The sequence below is a fragment of the Solanum verrucosum genome, unplaced genomic scaffold, assembly GCF_900185275.1.
Source record: "Solanum verrucosum unplaced genomic scaffold, falcon-dt-bn FXZP01000110.1, whole genome shotgun sequence".
Classification (NCBI taxonomy): domain Eukaryota; kingdom Viridiplantae; phylum Streptophyta; class Magnoliopsida; order Solanales; family Solanaceae; genus Solanum; species Solanum verrucosum.
The window spans coordinates 950,580-970,662 of record NW_026020370.1 but is presented as its reverse complement, the minus strand read 5'-3'; the positions used below and the strand labels follow the sequence as shown (position 1 = coordinate 970,662).

General features: G+C 36.3%; 1 protein-coding gene across 2 annotated transcripts; it reads right to left on the bottom strand.

Annotated features, from left to right (window-relative positions):
• Positions 1–12,574: 12,574 nt before the first annotated feature.
• Positions 12,575–19,866, bottom strand: LOC125838292 (protein FATTY ACID EXPORT 3, chloroplastic). 2 transcript variants are annotated; one of them, XM_049517359.1, is made up of 7 exons: positions 19,556–19,866; positions 17,349–17,742; positions 16,997–17,164; positions 16,146–16,192; positions 15,997–16,034; positions 14,960–15,062; positions 12,575–13,127 (listed from the first exon to the last, which is right to left on the bottom strand). In XM_049517359.1, exons 1-6 carry the CDS (start codon positions 19,751–19,753, stop codon positions 14,972–14,974), a joined length of 936 nt encoding a protein of 311 aa, XP_049373316.1. In that variant the 5' UTR covers positions 19,754–19,866; the 3' UTR covers positions 12,575–13,127; positions 14,960–14,971. The 2 variants fall into 2 exon arrangements, with proteins under 2 accessions (XP_049373316.1, XP_049373317.1); XM_049517360.1 differs by having other exon boundaries at positions 12,861–12,878.
• Between the last annotated feature and the right edge of the window lie 217 nt (positions 19,867–20,083).

Genomic DNA, 20,083 nt, shown 5'->3' with positions numbered 1-20,083 from the left:
ATTATACAATCTTGAAAAACCAGTCCATGTAATTATCACTGAATGTTGATCGCGAATGGTAATTAATTATACTATAGCTATGGTGACTAATTAACTAGTATATATTTTCTTAATCAGGTAATTTCCCCTAAAATGTCTTAGGTAAATCTAATATTATTTTAAAATCTTTTTAATAAAAGTCTGGTTCTTTGGTGCACCAAAAAATCATGACTCTTAAGCTTCATTTGTTTGCACCTAATGAAGATCTTAATTCTAATAATTCAGATCTTAGTTATTAAGTCTGTTTGTTTTCAAGATCTGAATCTTTATCATTTAGATCTTAGGTATTGAGTTTGTTTTCAAGCTTTGAATCTTAATCATTTAGATCTTAAAACATTAAGGAACCGTTTGATAGAGATGCTAAATAGAGTGCATTAGTAGTGCTTGCATTAATAATGTTTGTATTAGTAATGTTTGCACTAATAATATACATATTATTTCTTAAGCATTGCTTAATTTGGTGTACTAAAAATAGCATGCATAGCATAAAAAAAATTATTTACAAAGATATCCTTCACAATTATGATAGAAAAGATGTAAAAAAAGATTTTGAGGCACAATGTTGTCTTTAACCATGCTATAATGCATGCAATAAAATTCACTGCATTACTAATACCTAAAAATCCATACTAATGATACTACACATCTTAATACACAATAGACTGTATAACTAATGACATATCATGAAAAAATGTACCAAACAAGATATTACTAATACACAGAGTTAATGCATGTATTATTTTTGCCAATAGACTCTACAAACTACCTCTAAGTGTGTTTGTTATTCTTATTTTACAACCACTGAATGCGTCTGAATAGGTTTGAATGATTACAATCTATAGCAAAGTTTATTATTAAGATGTCTATTTAAGAATTTCTACAACAATAACAATTTATAACTACTCCATCCACTTGGATCCACCACCCACAACCATCATTTCAACCAAAACGACCATCAGTGTCAATCAACACCGCATTCCATTTACAACCACCATCCTTACCCCATCCGCAACCGTCACTATCATTGATCACCAAAGTCAATCGTCATCCTCCTACTAATTATCAACCATCATCACCAACAATCACGGTTAATCACTACAATCAATCAATGTATTATAAGATATTACCTACAACCACCATTATTAGTAATCATCTCAAATCGATACACACAATTACTTACTGTTGGAATGTATGCGTCCACTAGTCTAGATGGGACCAGGTCCTCAGCACAGTTACAATAACAGAAAATAAACAAAGTGCTGAAAGTAAAGATTGCACAACAACTTTACGTGGAAACCTCCTTGCTCAAGAGAGTAAAACCACGACCTGGCTTGCCAGGACTTTTCAAAACTTCTTTCACTAATCTTCTCCAAGCAAAAAGCAAAAGCAAGTTTACAAACTAGGATTAACCTACTAATCCCAACTCTAAGCAATACCTCCTATTACTTAGATGAGCCAGAGCGGACACACCACCGCTTACTATACTAATCCTAACTGATTAATATAGACCTTTTAGAGTAAGAGCCTAAGTTACCCTTAACCTAGTTCTTACAATGATTCAAACGAGTTTGAAAACATTTCTTTTACAAGACAAACTGATCTTACAATATAAGAACTATTACAAGGAAATAAAATAACAGCTAATGCAAGAAGCTCTTGAAGCAATCGATCAGATCCCTTTGCTGTTCTTGAAGCATGAAAATCTTTCTCTTTTGAATGAATGAATGAATATTGTTGTTTCATGTTTGATATAAACCATGAAAAGCTATTACCAAACGTACAAGCAACATCCTTGCTTCTGATTGGTGAAGTACTCTGCAGCTTTCACCAACTCTCTGACGCAGCAGCTTTTACAGCTGTACCGCACTTTGTCACTGGACGAGCGTACTCTGCAGAGGACCAGGTCCCTGCACTTGTGAGGAGATCATCAAAACACCAAAAGACGTAAGCTCTTATCAATTTCCCCCTTTTTGATGATGACAAACAACCTGCATAACTCCTCACGTGAGTGAACAAGCATTCATTCAAATACATAACAAATTCCCCTTTAATTCAATGCCCCTAACAACCATAGTTTGTTCCCCCTTAGTTCAATGCCCCTAACAACCACAACCATAGATGCCTAGATCCCTAACAATCATAGTCCGTTCCCCCTTAGTTCAATGCCCCTAACAACCACAACCATAGATGCCTAGATCCCCTTACAACACAAACTTCCCCCTTTTGACATCATCGAAAAGATGAAGCAGTAAACATATTCAAGTTAAATGCTAGGCAATAAAGAATTCAGGGCCTTGGTCCACACAGAACATGAGTATGTAAGCATAAAGAGAATATTAAACCACACATGAACAAGACACTTAACAAAAGCAAAGCATTATATCATATATACTGACCACTGTAGTTTAGTCAAAACAAAATGAGACACAGGATAAAAGAAAAGAGACAAGACACATTTAGGACGGAGGAGGAGAGGGATTAAGAGTACTCATCAACAACAACATGCGCTCATTTGCACTCTCATGGGCCTGTATCAGTTGTTTGTTTAGGGACTTAATATCCTCATTTAGAGAAGCATTTGTCTTCAGCAGCATTGTGTTTTCATCCCTTAATTCTTTGAGCAGCAGGTCTTGACCCTCACTGGTACCAGGTCCCCTGGAAACTGCCTTCTGCAGTTCAGATTTCAGTCTGGTGATTTCAACCTCCTTATCGCACAGAATCTTAGTGAGATCGATCACCTCCCTTCGAAGAGTAGCCTGCTGTTCCAAAACATCTGCCACCTGAGATCTGCCCTTAGCTGGTCCCTCAATGCACTCACATTCTAGTATAGTAGACATAGTGAACATTTGTTTGGTAGTACCAGGTACCCCTCTTCCCACTGGAACTTCAAAATGATTAAAGACAAAGTTAAGCAAATACCCATAAGGAATTCCATGCTTCGCATTCTTCCATGTCATTACTCTATGCATGTGTTCAAGCATAATTGCTGGCAGATTAATTTCCTCAAGCTCATCAAGTTTTTCCATGAGAAAAAGATCGGCAGCAGAGGCTACAGTTCTCTTCTCAGTCCTGGGCACCATTACTTTGTTAATAAACTCAAACATCAATTGATACTCCCCTTTAAGGAACTTCTTAGGAAGGCCTGCACGCTTGACGTCTCCTCATTTGGTGGCAAGCTTCGAGAAATCAGTAAATGGTTTGCATCCTTCAATAGTTCGAACACCCACAACGGGCACTCCAAGAATAATTCCCAGAGTTTCTTCATCAAGATGAATCTCCACATTCCGGACAGTCGTTGTGATTCCACCACCTTCCAGTAGTTCCATTTTGTAGAAAAACTCACGCACTTCAGGTTCATGTAAGTATGGAACTGGTGGTGCAAATAAATGATTCCAGCCTTGAATGGTAACAGCATCAACCAAATTTCCCATACCAAACAGAGTGTTAATGTCAGGATCAAAGACTCTACCATTCAAGACCTTTTGTTGTTCCATATTCTCTATCCTCTCTTTTCTAGTCAACTCCTTTTCTTTGATTTGATTTTTAAGAGTAGGACCAGGTCTCTGCTTTCTTCCTGTTTCTCCTTGTGCAAGAGATTGCTGAATTTTCTCCTTCCCAATTTTTGCAGTAGATTTCCTTCCTCCCTTTTTAGTTCCCTTCGATTTAATCTTTTCTTCCTCACCTTCTCTTCTCATTTTTAACACATTTTTGACAGCATCTTCAGATTCACTATCACTATGCGCAATAGACACAGGCACAGAGGCAGGTTGTTCGGGCTTAACCCCTTCTCTTCTCCTCTTCCTAGTTCTTTCCGTGTGGGCTTTGTTTGCAGCAATGGCACTCCCCATAACTTTTTGTGCTTCACTCCTTGTAATATACTTCTTTTTGTCTCCTTTAGAACCAGGCATTTCCAACTTTCCCTTCCCTTTTCTCTGTCGTTCTTTTGCTCTTTCAGCAGAGTTTTCAACAATGTCAGCCTCAGATGTTCCTTTGACTCCTTCCAAATCAGAAACTTGTATTTGAGATTGGTTTGCTCCACGCATTCCCCTTGAGCGCCATTTTAACGGAACCTCTTCTTCTTCTTCCTTATCGCTTCCAACATCAAAAGATTTAGGTGTTTGGTCAAAGATAGGCTCACTTCTGGGAAGGACCTGATCCGGTGACTCCAACTCACGCTCCAGAGAAAAGGGTTGAATATCCCTTCTTAAAAAGGCTAAACCTTGAACGGCCACCAGTTCATCACAGACAGGTGGGGTCTCATTAGGTTTTGCCACAGATTGTGCTTCCAAGAAGGAGGATTTTTCACTAGATAGGACCAGAGTAGGAGAGCATTTCAAGGTATTTCCAGAGGAAAGAACAGGAGAGACTAAATTGTCGGCCGGCGGGCAGAGAGGTTCAACTATTTCGCCGGCACCACAGACAGGGGTGGAGGGAGACTCTTCAGGAGGAGGATCAGGGAAGTTAAAAGGGTTAGGTTTTTGAGAGGACTCAGTGATAGACATTTTGAGAAGAAGAAGGAAGAACTTGGAGAGAGGTTTAGAGAGATAAGTTAATTAGATTTAAACGGAGACAAGAGGAAGAAAAAAAAACATTCTCCAAGAGAAATTAAATAGAAAGGTAATGGGTCCCAATGGAGGTGACCTTTGGTATTAAAACGACAAGATGTTTTGAACTGACATGACGAATGGACGAAAGACACGTGGCAGAGATGTTTGACTTCTAGACAGTGTAGTATAATTGATACTAACCTCGTGAGGACCAGGTCCTCCTTTCAGTTTGTAACTCTATCAGTGTGATTAAACATTCTCTTCAGCTAGACACACCATGAGTGTATACCTGCATTAGGGTACAAAAGTGAATTCTATTTTGACAGACATTACAACAAGAATAGATACCTGCCCTTCTTAACATAATCAAATAAAGAGGAAAAAGAATGTCGAAAGGTCAGGTAATTTTTAGCATCCCTAGCCGCATCCTGTTTTTAATGAAGACATCTTTACTTAGTGACTTTGTAAAGATGTCTGCCAGCTGATCTTCAGTTTTGCAAAACCTCATCATCACATTTTGCTTTTCTACATTGTCTCTTAGGAAGTGATGCATTATATCTATGTGCTTTGTTCTCTTGTGCTGGACTGGATTTTTTGCCATGTCATGGCGCTTGTATTATCGCAGACGAGAGGGATAGTGTCTGTAAGTACCCCAAAATCTTCCAGTTGTTGCTTTATCCATAACAATTGTGCACAACATGATGCAGCAGCCACATATTCTGCTTCTGCAGTAGACAATGCCACAGAATTCTGCTTCTTTGTTCCCCATGAAATCAAGGTTGATCCCAGGAAGTGTGCCATGCCTGATGTGCTTTTTCGATCAATGAGAAAACCTGCATAATTTGCATCAGCATAACCTATAAGATCAAAAGAGTCATCAGTAGGGTAAAAGAGGACCAGGTCCTGAGTTCCCTTCAAGTATCTCAGGATACGTTTGGCTGCCTTAAGGTGAGACTCTTTTGGTGCTGCTTGAAATCTTGAACATATCCCTACACTGAACACTATATCGGGCCTGCTTGCAGTGAGGTACAAGAGTGACCCAATAATTCCTCTATACATGGTCTGATTGACCTCCACACCATTTTCATCTTTATCAAGTTTCACACTTGTGCTCATAGGAGTATCCAGCACCTTTGCTTCAAGTAGATTAAATTTCGTAAGCAACTCTTTGATATACTTTTCTTGGCATATTGAAGTGCCTTGAGAGGTTTGTTTGATCTGCAAGCCTAGGAAGAAAGTAAGTTCTCCCATCATGTTCATTTCAAATTCACTGCTCATCAGATTAGAGAACTCCTTGCAGAGTAAATCTGTAGTGGCTCCAAAGATGATATCATCCACATAAACCTGCACAATCAGCAACTCGTTGCCTCTGGATTTTAAAAACAAAGTGTTATCAATTTTACCTCTTTTGAACTCATTTGCAAGAAGGAATTTTGACAGTCATTCATACCAAGCTCTAGGAGCTTGTTTTAGACCATACAGAGCCTTGTCTAACTTTAGCACATGATTTGGCAGTTCTGTATCTTCAAAGCCTGGAGGCTGCTTGACATACACTTCTTCCTTCAAATTTCCATTCAAGAAGGCACTCTTGACATCCATTTGAAACAGTTTAAATTCCATATGAGCGGCAAATGCTATTAAGATTCTAATAGCTTCCATTCTGGCTACAGGAGCAAATGTCTCATCATAATCAATTCCCTCTTCTTGGTTGTAACCCTGTACTACCAGTCTTGACTTATTCCTAGTAATGATCCCATGCTCATCCAGTTTGTTTCTGAAGACCCATCTGGTCCCAATAATGGTTCTGTCAAGTGGTCTGGGGACCAGGTGCCACACCTTGCTTCTTTCAAACTGATGAAGCTCCTCCTGCATTGAAGTCACCCAGTCTACATCCTTCAAAGCTTCCTTAATGTTTTTGGGTTCAACGGATGATATGAATGCTGAATATGCAACTAGATTTCTTGATTTAGACCTAGTTTGAATTCCTAAGTCAAGTGGAGAGGTGAGACTATCTAGTGGATGAGAGGATTGATGTTTCCATCCAGATATTTTGGTAATCTCTTCTTCTCTGTCAGCATCAGAATTTCCTTCATCTTCTTCAAGATTTTGAGAAACTGTTTCCTGTAATACATTTGAGGGACCAGGTCCTCTCAATTGTCCTGCATCATTCTCTTCTGTGCTCTGATCATCCTGCTACTTAGTCATCAGATCCTCAACATCATAGTCCTTATTGTTCTGTCTTCTTGTGCCCAATTCATCAAACTTGACGTGCATGCTTTCTTCAACACAGGAAGTTCTTTTGTTGAACACCCTGTAAGCCTTGCTTGTAGATGAGTACCCCACAAATACTCCCTCATCACTTCTGGCATCAAATTTGCCTAGATCATCCTTTCCATTTTTCAGCACAAAACATTTGCACCCAAACGGCTTGAGCTGAGCTATTGAAGGCTTTTTGTTATTTAACAACTCATAAGGTGTTTTCTTGATGATTGTTCTGATAAGACACTTGTTTGTCACATAGCAAGCTGTATTAACTGCTTCCGCCCAGAATTTCACAGCAAGTTCTGAATCAATCAACATAGTTCTAGCAATATCCACCAGAGTTCTGTTTTTTCGCTCAACAACTCCATTTTGTTGAGGAGTTCTTGGTGCTGAGAAGTTGTGGTTGATTCCATTTTCTGCGCAGAACCCTTCAAAAATAGAGTTTTCAAATTCTGTGCCATGATCAGATCTGATACTAGCTATCCTGCAGTTTATCTTCAATTGGATAGCTTTGACGAAAGTGATCAGAGTTCCAGCAGTCTCATCCTTTTTCCGCAAAAACATATTCCAGGTGTACCTGGAGAAATCATCAACAATTACAAGAATATATTTTTTACCTCCTCTGCTTTGAATTCTGACCGGTCCACACAAATCCATGTGGAGAAGTTCTAGAGGTCTGGTAGTGCTCACACTCCTTTTTGCCTTGAAGGATGATCTTGTTTGTTTTCCTTTTATACAGGCGTCACAGACTTTGTCATTTGAGAACTTCAGCTTTGGTAATCCGCGGACCAGGTCCCCTGCAACAAGCTTGTTAAGTAAAGAGGCACTTACATGACCTAGTCGTTTATGCCAGAGATTTACATCGTCAGTTTGAGCACTCAGACATGACAAGCTGGCTCCTTCAATAGAATCAAGATCAGCAACATACATATTCTTGACTCTTTTTGCAGACATTGCAATTTTCTTAGTTGCACAGTTTGTAACTACACAGCTATCAAACAAGAACTTGACTTCATTTCCCTTGTCACAAATTTGTGAAATGCTCAAAAGATTGTATTTTAAACCCTCCACATAGTGTACATTATTTATCGAATTATCAGCCGATCTCCCTATTCTGCCAATACCAAGAATAGAGCCCTTATTTCCACCACCAAATAACACACCACCACCTTGGTGTGCTTCCAAAGAGAGGAAGTTGAAGTGTCTCCCGTCATGTGCCTTGAGCATCCACTGTCCATATACCAGCACTGACTCCTTCCTCTCTTCTGCATAGAAATCATTTGTTAGATTTAGGAACCCACTTCAGACGGAGTTCCCAGTAATCATTAAGAGGTCTGATAAGAGACCTTTCTGTCCAGTGAGGCATGATGTTATTTGTGAAACAATACGGGGGATCAGGTCCCTTATGTCTCTTTTTATCATCATTTTCAGGTCTAACAAATCTCTCATGCCTTTCCTTAGCTTTTCTCAGAATCTCACAATTTTCTTTCAAATGACCATTTCGACCACAGTGAGTACATAAAAGGTTGTCAGATACAGACACATATTTGCTATGGGGATTATAGGGGGGCTCTAATGGTCTGCATCCCAACCCCTTCTTTCCATTGAAACTTTGATTGGACATATTAGAAAGTATCTTAGAGGAGCCAGTCCATTTAAGGGAGTGACTTAATTCTTCCTTGACCTTACTCAAATCTTTTCTTAATTGAGAATTTATTTCAAGAGAAATGACTAACTAGGACTCAGAATTTTTTAGCTTTTCTTCCAGTTCTTCCTCAAAAATACTAAGCTTTCTCTTCCCACCTACTGAGTTTCCAGGGTCCTTCTCAGATGTTATGTTGCAAGTCTCTAGAATACCTATCCCTTTATTAATTTCAGCAACTTGAGACATAAGAGCAGAGTTTCTGTCTTCACACAGACTTAATTTTTTATTCAACATTAAGTTTTCAGTGGTTCGTTCATCAACACAATCAATAAGCAGAGCAACAAGTTTCCTCAATTTTTCTATAGGCAGATTATCTAGATCATCTTTAAGATAAAAAAGAGTTACCTCATCTGAATCCTCTTCATCGTCAGAATTTGACGTCAAAGAGAAAATAGAGTTAAAAATGCTTTCGTTATCCTCAATGGCCATCATTGAGACATCCTCATGATTTTTTTCATCTTCTTCTGATTCACTTGAATCATTTCCCCACACCGCAAAGGCATTTCTCACCATCTGATCCGCATGTGCCTTCCTTCGAGCATGGTCTGGGACCAGGTCCTTCTTGCGAGGTCTGGTGTCATGAGATGAGTTTCCTGCTTTGTATTGGGCAGTTTCTCATGAAGTGTCCAGGCTTACCACACCTATGGCAGAGATCATTTGCAATAGCAGTTCTGCTGGAAGGGATTTTCTTTTGGAAGCCTCCATGCTTCTTTAAAATCTTCTGAAATCTTCTAGTGACATATGCCATCTCATCCTCCTCTTCAGTTTCTTTACTTTGAGATATTTTCAAAGCAATGGACTTCTCCTTCTTTCCTTCCTTCACAGTTGTCCCCTGTTTCTTGTTCATCTCATAGGTCTGAAGGTTCCCAATCAGTTCATCCATATAAAGTGTCGTTAGATCTTTGGCTTCTGTTATGGCATCCACCTTGTTTTCCCAAGATTTTGGAAGCACTTTGAGGATCTTGCAAATTTGCTTTCGGACAGGAATAGGCTCACCCAACCCTCTCAGCTCGTTAGTGATAGAGGTGAATCTTGAGTTCATCTCAAATATGGATTCACCTTCCTTTATACTGAAGTTTTCATACTGAGTGGTAAGCATATCAACTTTAGATTCCTTTACTCGTTGAGTTCCTTCATGGGCTGTTTGAAGACAGTCCTATAGCTCATAATCCTCAGCGTTGATGTAGTCGTGCATTCGGTTTTTCCACCAGCCATAATATTGTCCATTAAAACGCGGTGGTCTGGTAGAAGATTGTCCTTCCTCCATATTTGGTGGAGCAGCCATTCCGTCAGGATCTTTCCTTTTCTTGGTGTTAACCAGAGAGAAAAGACATGCTCTGATACCACTTGTTGGAATGTATGCGTCCACTAGTCTAGATGGGACCAGGTCCTCAGCACAGTTACAATAACAGAAAATAAACAAAGTGCTGAAAGTAAAGATTGCACAACAACTTTACGTGGAAACCTCCTTGCTCAAGGGAGTAAAACCACGACCTGGCCTGCCAGGACTTTTCAAAACTTCTTTCACTAATCTTCTCCAAGCAAAAAGCAAAAGCAAGTTTACAAACTAGGATTAACCTACTAATCCCAACTCTAAGCAATACCTCCTATTACTTAGATGAGCCAGAGCGGACACACCACCGCTTACTATACTAATCCTAACTGATTAATATAGACCTTTTAGAGTAAGAGCCTAAGTTACCCTTAACCTAGTTCTTACAATGATTCAAACGAGTTTGAAAACATTTCTTTTACAAGACAAACTGATCTTACAATATAAGAACTATTATAAGGAAATAAAATAACAGTTAATGCAAGAAGCTCTTGAAGCAATCGATTAGATCCCTTTGCTGTTCTTGAAGCATGAAAATCTTTCTCTCTTTTGAATGAATGAATGAATATTGTTGTTTCATGTTTGATATAAACCATGAAAAGTTATTACCAAACGTACAAGCAACATCCTTGCTTCTGATTGGTGAAGTACTCTGCAGCTTTCACCAACTCTCTGACGCAAACAGCTTTTACAGCTGTACCGCACTTTGTCACTGGACGAGCGTACTCTGCAGAGGACCAGGTCCCTGCACTTGTGAGGAGATCATCAAAACACCAAAAGACATAAGCTCTTATCACTTACATTAATTATCACCACCACCAATTGCCAAATAAAAATTTTAAAATATTTTATTGATATTATATTATATCAATCTAGTATTTTATTTAAATTTTATATTTATTATTTTTAAACAAAGACAAATTTTATATATTCAAACATTAAAAGGATAATCAATTCATAACTATATTTAATATTCAGATCTTAATGCAACATCTTAATATTCAGATTCAAATCTCTAAATTTTAACGCAATATTCAAATATGCATTCAGATTCAAACTTCAAAATCTTAATGCACATATTAATATTCAGATGTGCATTCAAATTCAGACGGCTTGATCAAATGAAAACAAATGAAGCTTACAAAACTGAAACCAAACTAGTACAAATCAACTTGATATTTCGGAATTCATACCCACTACGAATATTCCCTAAAAAAGTTTACCTAGTGAAATTAAGTCATTGTAAAGAAATTTTATTAAATGAACAATAGAAACAAAAATTAAATACGGCTGATTTATGGAGCAAAAATCAAAGACTAGTAAATAGGGGCAATCAATGCATTGATTTTAACTAGTGCTTAATCCAACCCATTTAAATATGTATAAATTATAGGAACCACATATTATAGGTACTAAATAATATCTTATCCCTTCTAGTTTTTTATTTATCAAAAATCCCTTAAAAATGATGTTTGCGGGATACATAGCGTTGTGCACGAGATACATTAGGTTTGATACATTACATATAGCGGGATACATAGCGTTGTGCACGAGATACATTAAGTTTGATACATTTCATATAGCGAGATACATAGCGTTGTGCACGGGATACATGCGGGGTACATAGCGTTGTGCACGGGATACATGCGGGATATATAGGTAAATAAGAGATTTTTGAAAATTTTGAAATAAGTAGGAATAAATGGATATTAAGGTAAGTAAAGGAGTGTAGTTAAGTAATTTGTCCTTTAAATATTGAGCTGACCCATGAAAATTGTCTAAATATTTTTAAATAATTTTTTTTTATTTGACATGTTTTATTTAGCCATAATATAAGAAAAACATTTTATTAGATACTAGAACAAATTTTAACAAAACAAAGAATGTAAAACTTAGTAGTAATATAATGAGAAAATTGTATGAAATAACAAATTATTAATTCAAATTAAATGTTATAGCCATAGTTTATTTTATTTATAATTCGCAGCGAACATCCAATTTTTTTGTCATCTGATTCTATAACAATTAGCTATTTTTGGTATACAATTACTCATTCGGTATACAAATGTATAAAATGTGTTTGTGTTTGTATAAAGCGAGAGAAAAGTGTATATACAAATACAAATACAAATACAAATACATATATTTTCATTCTATACACTTATAATTTTACAAATACAGATCTTATTATACAAATTACAATGTATAAATGAATTTATACAAAACTAAACAATTTGTATAAAACTTGATGTATCTAGTGAATTATACAAATCAAAAGCTCCATAACAAATATAAAATTTGTTATGGAGTGCAATTATACAAACTATTACTATAACACAATATTTATGTTTGCTTATATGTAAAAGTTGTTCTAATATAATTGTACTGAGTTAAGTTATGATCCCATTTTTAGCCCACTTCAACTAAAATAACTTTTGAACAGATCACTGACACTTATTCATTAAAAATAAAAATCAATTCATTTTAAAATGTTCAAATACCGCTCAATCCGATCATTTAACACACGAATTTAAACTGCCAAAGAATTGTGAGAAAGGAAATTTATATAGTGCCTACTAATATAAGGCCATACTCAATAAAATTTGGTTCCACTTTTATTTATGTAGAGCGAAGATCTCTCTCTTACCTAACAGTTAAAAATATGACTCTAGTAGCATCGTAATCACAAAACGTCGCAGTTATTATTAGCATTGTTATTCAATCGTCCTAATGTTGATTTGCGCGAGCGAACAAGAAGAAAATTTCAGCTGAAGAAGCTTACATAACCAATTTGAAATTTTAGACACTTGTTTCCCCGAAATGATAACTGATGCAGAAATGCCATCACATATTAAAACGAAGATACAATTGCCTTAATACATCAACCAACGTTCTCAAAGAAGCAAATCTTCCTCAAGTACAACCTAATAATAGTCGTCTTAAAATGTTCAAGGGATTGCAGAATCCCCTGCTCAGTTCTTGCCAGCAAGATCTTAACTCACTACTTTTTAGTACCGGGAAATAATGCACAAATACTCTAGTTGCAACATTTAGAGGCGCACAGAAAGACGCATCCTTGTCCAGCAGATCGCCTGATTTGCACGAGCAGATTTATCATTCTAGGACTAGTTGTGTTGGGTCCTTCAGATGATTCAAAGCACATACATTGGGCAATTATCTACCAGATTGAGATTGATGTGAACTTGAATTCCCTCCAACTCCTATAGCATGTGTTTCTTGCCTGGACCGTTCAAGAAGCAAGAATAAGCAATTAGAGAAAGAAAGTGGACCTGTTTGGAAAGCCACCTGGTAACCAAATTTGAGTGTAATTGCATTGTTTGGCATGTTTGAAAAGTCACCTGATAATTGGATTTGGGTGTAATTGGGATGGGTAATTACTCTCTAATTCTTATGGGAGAGGGTGTGTATGAGAGAGAATTCAGTGTAATTATAATTACATTTTATGTAATAATAAGGTCACTTTTTAATTTCTTTCATCATTATTCTAATTTTATATTCTTTTCTTATTTCTATTACTTCTTTTTAACTTTTTAAATATATTTTTTATGTTTCATTTCCTTTATCTCATCTCCCAACATTTTATTTCTCTAGTGATTCCATGTGATTGATCGTACTTTTTTCTTATTTCTTTATTTATCATCTTTTAGCGCAACTGCATTATTACTCTAGTTTTTGAAACTACACCTAATATTAGAAAGAATGAGTCTTTAACAAACTTGGAATATAATGACTGAAAAGTAGAATTTTGTTGTTGAATGAGGTTATAGACTAATGTTTTTCTTTTCTTTTGAAATATATTTACTTGAGTTATATTGAACTCATTTTATATTATGTTGGAATTTGACATATGAGTAGTAAGTTAATTTTATTTTCATTTTTTTGGACTTTGAATTTAAGTTATATGCTCAAACTCATTTGATTTGTTTTAGTACTATTAACTTGTTTTTTCACATTTGCATGTTGTTCATTTTTCACTTGCAATTGATTGATTATTTTTTTAATCAAAAATTTGAATAATGCTATGGCATTATGTTTATAAATATTAATTGTTTTATCAAACATCTCATCTAATGATGTTCTTACAGAATGTGTTCTTTTATTTTTTATAACAAATTAAATTAAAATATGAATCAATATGTATCTTAAGAACCTAATTTAATATCATTTAGTGGCACATATTTGTTCAATATTAACTTTAGTGTTTAGACAATCAATTTTATCTTAAAAGTAATTTAATTGAATAATTACACTTGTGCAACCAAACAGTATGCTGCTTGTAATTACATTGTTATTACTTTATGACAAACAAACAGGTCGCCATGATTACTAGGTTGTGTAACCACACCAATTCTAATTACCATGTGGGCATGAACTTTTCTGGAACTATAAATAGGGAAGCCGAAGTGATCTATAAAAGCATTCAAGAGGCTCCAAGCAGATAGATTATGTTAAACCTGTTGTTACTAGGGTCTATAACCATAGGAAGAGGTTAAAATCTATGTTGCTCCGGACTCTTCAAAAATGTCAAGGGGTGCGTGTCGGAGTCGCCAAAAGTAGTGTATTTTTGGAGAATCCAACACGGGTGCCACATCGAAAGTGAAGAACCCGCGCAACTTAGGTTAAAATAAGTCTTACTGTAACTTAATTTATTTATTTTATTATTATTATTATTATTATGATGATGTTTATGTATTTCTAGTAGTTACCTAGCAGTTAGTAGACGCGTGCTTAGGCAGGTATTTTGTGTTATATTGCACTAGGAAGAAGGGAAGACGAACAGTTACCTGTAGGATTTTCTCTGGCAGATTTAGTGGTTAAGATTCCCCTAAATACATTTGGTTGTTAGATGTATTGAAGTTATTTCTCTATTTGTAAAACTTATTCTATTTGTTGGAGACAGTAAAGAACAGTTGAAGTGTTGCTCTTATTTCTGTGTTGAGTTTGAAAGTTTATAGAATTAAGGTTAGGAAAGTTTCTGGGCTCCTAACAAAGTCAAAGAAAACATTTATTTGATAATTTGCTACAGAACATGCTCATGTACATTAACATTACCAAGAATTAGCTTTAACTATCTGTCTGTGCTGCCGAGTTTGAACCCTTTGTCTGCTCACCATCCATTAAGATCCTATAAGCATAGAATGCTGCCACCCCTCCACTACACACAGCAAAAACCAATAACAACAGTAATGTGAGCACCTGAGATACAACAATCTACAATGCAAGGGAACATTATGCATTATTTCAAAAAGTCATATAGCTACATCACTTTCTCATGGGATACAATAAAGATTACAGCTCAATCTCAAGCTAGAAAACATATGTATGGAAATATCTTAAGAGGAAGCTAAGGGAAGAATGCAAAAAGTTACACCAGGAAGATAGAGAGCGACAGCAGAACACAAGGTTTTTTCCTATTAAGAGGAAAATCAACCTTTTCACTTACAACGAGGAAAATCATTTTAAAAGAACAATACTCCTTTTGTCCCATTTTATGTGATCCCCACTTGTGGGATTACAGTAGGTATGTTGATGTTATTGTCCCAATTTATGTGATGCACTTTCCTTCTATCCAAAAAGAAGGATACATTTCTATATTTACGAACAATTTAACTTTAAACTTTTCATCTTACCCTTAATGAGATAATCTATAACTAACAAATATCTATGGCTTGTTTTGTAGCACAAGCTTCAAAAATCTTTCTTTCGTTCTAAAACTCCGTGTCCAGTCAAAGTTGCATTAGATAAATGGGGATGGAAGGAGTGACAAATAACATTTCAGATAGAACATGACAGAAAAAAATTTCTTGAGGGACTTGAAGAACTCTGGTGCACTTGTTTATCTTGTTCTAAGTAAACATGTTCGTCCTACTATCAGTAGCAAGTATATATCTCCCGATCTAGAGCTAGCTCGCATCAAGACAAATCCTCCCCCCCCGGATCCCCTCTTGTCTAATCCTTCTTTTCCTTCTATTTGGACAAGACAAGATAGGAAGAATATTTTTATTAGGACAATGAGCAAAACTAAACCAGCAAACTAACAAAGAGAGTGTAGCATTAACAAGGTATGCTGGGGGTTAGAAATATGAAACCTGATGGTGGCTGTAATAAAATTGAAAATAAACGGTTTCTGCAAGGCAAGAGAAAATAAGTTGTCAGAAATCATTGCTTAAAAAATTATTGAATTTACTGGATAAGGACTCTATAGAGAAAGGGAGGGGGGAAGAAAAGGAAGTCGTACCTGCAACATCAAGCGAAATTCTCTGACAAATAAGATGGTAGCAATGGCTGCAAAAAGAGAAAGCACATAACAGGTAAAGCAATGTTGCACTGATCAATACAGAATTTGAAATATGAGAAACAAATTCCAGCATTAAAATCACAAATAAAAGAGGGAGGGGAGGAATCAAAATTGTTAACTTATCCGAAAGTCAATTTTTCCCAACCAGGACAACTGTAAGAACGGAAAATTACGGAGTGGATAGAGGTATGAAATCCCTAAACCAACCTATACATGCTCAGCGTGTACCCTTAAATGTTGCAAGCATGCTGGCAGCAGTGGAGTAAGGTCCAGCTCACAACGAGAAGAAAAAGAAACTTGGAAAGCTCCGTTGAGGTAAAAAGAAATAGTTTTATTTTTTTGGGTTCATGATCGAGACTAACAGTTGTGCACATAGAACTAAGGGCTAATTTGCATATCAGTACAACAACAGCTATGATTAAATCCTGAACTAGTTGGGAAAGCTATATGAATCCTTAATATATCCCACTCAATTTGAAACTGATTCCTTCAATACTTGATCATTTGTCATTTAAGACAAATAAGGGATCTCTAACACTTGAGATTCTCTGCTTCTTTTACTGATATTGCAAGTTTACTCGTCTTCCCTACATAGTGGCATCGTTTCCATATGACAATTACATGCCAAATTCACAAGCAATTAATGACACCCTTTGCTGAAATTGGTAATAGCAAACTAATACATGCACCAAATAAATCAGAATATTCTTGTACGAGTTGCATATAGGTGTTAGAAAGAGCACATGTGGAGTGGAGAGTAAATGAGGATATATGGTCTCTCAAATGCTAACCTGCCTGTCCCTTTAAAGCTAGTGAACTCGACTCTCCACTTCTCCATGATCGTAAACTTGAGACGCTTAAGGCCAAAAGAGCACCTCCAAGTACAACACCAAATCTAAGGGCAGCAGTGCTTCCACTTAGCATGAAGTACAAAAAGCCACCAGCAAAAAGAAGAGTTCCTGTAGAGCATCACCAAGGCAGCGAAAAAGCTAAAGGCTTCAAGACATTGCATGCTTCATTCTAAAGAACTTAAACTAATAGTAACCCAAACAAAATCATGAAACAACTTATAAAAACAAAATTTTAAAACTGCGTGTCGAATGGTCCCTTACTACAACATTTGGAAAGATAACTTCTACATACCGTAAGGTATTCCCACATAAAAGTCTCGCACTTTCGACACGTCATTCAATTCATCTGCAGAGGAAACAAATGTTTCAACAATATCCTTCACAGGTTCAGGTGAGTTCTCAGCAGCAGTGGTTAAATATTCTTTACTCTCCTCACTAATTTCCTTTGCAATTATAGTCCAATCTTCTCTTGCCTTATCCGCTTGAATTTTTAATTTCTCAGAAGTTTCTTTCAAAATGATCATAGCTTTATCGGAATACACCTCATACGCTTCTTGTGACACAGCTTGCACCTTCATCGCTTGTTCTTTGAAGGAAGCTAGGGTCTGTTTCCAGGCTTCTTCTTGCGCTTCAGCCTCCTCCTTAAGATCATTATTGTCCTTCTCCAATTCAACATCTGAAGGCTTCTGAAAATATGAAAACCTTTGACTCATAAACATGAAAGAACTATGCTTAACATCATAATGATCAATATAGATCAACAAAACATAGTCATACACACCGATTAAACATACTACTCCTCTCTCAATAAAATCCTAATTTGACTTGCTTGAGTTTAAGAGTGAAATATTGGAATCGATTATCATATTAAGTTTGCTTGGAAGTTTTTAGAATAATAGCTTGAGATGTAAAGAAAGTGGAATAGTTATACAAACACATGTCGCACCAAGTTTGATATAATAAAAAAACATAAACAGTTTACTTTTGTTTGTTTTATATATCAAACTTGATGTAGCATGTTTTATTATTCTTCTCAAGAAAAACGTAAAAACAGTTTATACTACTACAATATTTGGAGAAGAAAATATTTTCCATTTAAGCAAACCAGTCAATCTTTGGGGTGGACCAGAAAGGAGAGAAGGCCAACTTAATAACAAAGGGGATAGCATATAGAGCTCTGCTTAATTCTCAAAACACACTTGTTTTCTCTATACAAATAACTAAATGTGTGTGTATGTCGATAAAATATAGATATATTCTTTCTATTCTCAACTGTCCATACCAGCCTACTCATTCAAAACAATGGTAAGAAATGTAAAGAAGTTGGTTAAAAAAAAAGACATCAGGTTGATGTAACATAAAATAATGCTACCTCTGTCCCAAAAGAAATGGCAGGCTTCGAGGTACGAGGGTAGAGCATCTAAACTTCTATGTGAATTCAGCAGTTCATCCCTCAATTTTTTTCACATATAATTTACATATTTAAAGGTACTACATATACTACAATGATTATGTACAACTCTTTCGGTTTGATGTTTAACTGCCTACAAGCAAGTATAAGCTTGCAAAAGAAACAACAACTTGTAATTCCCATTTTATAAGCTTTTCCCAGCATTTTTGTATGTAATGTAATCTGAAAATAGCAATTGGCGACCATGTTCTAGACCTCACATTATACTCAACCACATAAAAAGGTGAATGAAAGGTATACCGAAAAGGAGTAGCCCAGTGGTCAACAAAGTGGGTGTAAACCGTGGGACCACAGTTCAAATCCCAACAGAGATTAAAAAAAAAATCTCATTTGCCTAAGTTACCTAGTACTTATGCAGGGAGGTAGTACGTACTGGTGGAATAGTGAAAGTTGCCGCAAGTTGGCCTGAACACCTAGTGTGTCAATTGGGAATACACATTAAAGACTTCCACTAGGAGTTTGAATAGTATAATACATTTTGTATGACCTTAACCAATTTGGAAGGTACCTCAACGTTTGAGAACACTCCAATAATATTAAACTTTTATGTGGTATTTTTGTGTTTTTTTCTAATGATCGTGGTGCACCTCGATCGACTAATTCCACGGGATACCTGAGACCTCCCCCACCAGCAACAGAACTTTTATGTGATATTTTCTCTACTAAACTAGCTTCTCCACCCCTGATACAACACCGTAATATAAATGAGAGGAGGGAGTACTAAAAATCTTTGGTCCATGACCAATGCCTAAGTTGATCCGATACACGTGACCTACTAAGCACAAAAAGTCATCACGGAAATAAGAAAAATTTGCACCCTTTTTCCTCTGAAAACAGCCATTGATAAATGCTCAATAAGAAAATCTTCAAAAACAATAGAAATTCTTGACAATTGTTGGTATTAAGAATATAAATCCATTACTTTCGACTGCAATGGAGAAGTTGAAAACTCCTCATTTTACAAACAAAATCATAATAAATGAAACAACTCCATTTAGGAAATTGCAAGTTAAATGAATATCACTCACCGATTCCTCATGTGAAGCTGCGAAGGGGAGAATCGTTCTATTCCTAAAACTATGTTGAGCCAACGGAACCAAGCCGGAGCGGAAGCCAAAGCCAAGGCTAACCTTGGAAACAGACCTAACCACAAGGGAAGTTCTTACATTACAGAGTCTCTGAGTGGAAGTAAGGCCTAGAGATGTAGGAGTATAAGAAAGCGCCATTGAAGAAGCTTTGTTTAAGAGAGGAGAAAGGCTAGGTTTAGGGTTTGTCAAAGTTTATACAGAAGTGGGGAGTGGGACGTAGGTAGCTGAGATGGCTAACTTTTCTCAAAAATATCACCTGAGTTTTGAGGGAAAAAAGGCAAAGGTATTGTGACACGTAATAAGACACATGACCCTACTGAATCTGTGACCTGGTAAAACTGTGGACTATTCTTTGCTTCTCAATTAGGATACAATAAAACTTCATTATAAATTAATACTTGATAAATTAATAATTTTTTTAAGATAATATTTTTTTCGAGTCTCAATTTGCGCTAATGAAAAAATCAC

What these genes read in the sequence shown, in the direction of transcription:
- LOC125838292 (XM_049517359.1), bottom strand. Translation starts at nt 19,753, where the DNA reads ATGGCGCTTTCTTATACTCCTACATCTCTAGGCCTTACTTCCACTCAG. An exon ending in AGCTTTAAAGGGACAGGCAG is followed by an intron (nt 16,193 to 16,996) that starts GTTAGCATTTGA and finishes CTCTTTTTGCAG; the next exon opens with CCATTGCTACCATCTTATTT. An exon ending in TTTATTACAGCCACCATCAG is followed by an intron (nt 15,063 to 15,996) that starts GTTTCATATTTC and finishes TGCTGTGTGTAG; the next exon opens with TGGAGGGGTGGCAGCATTCT.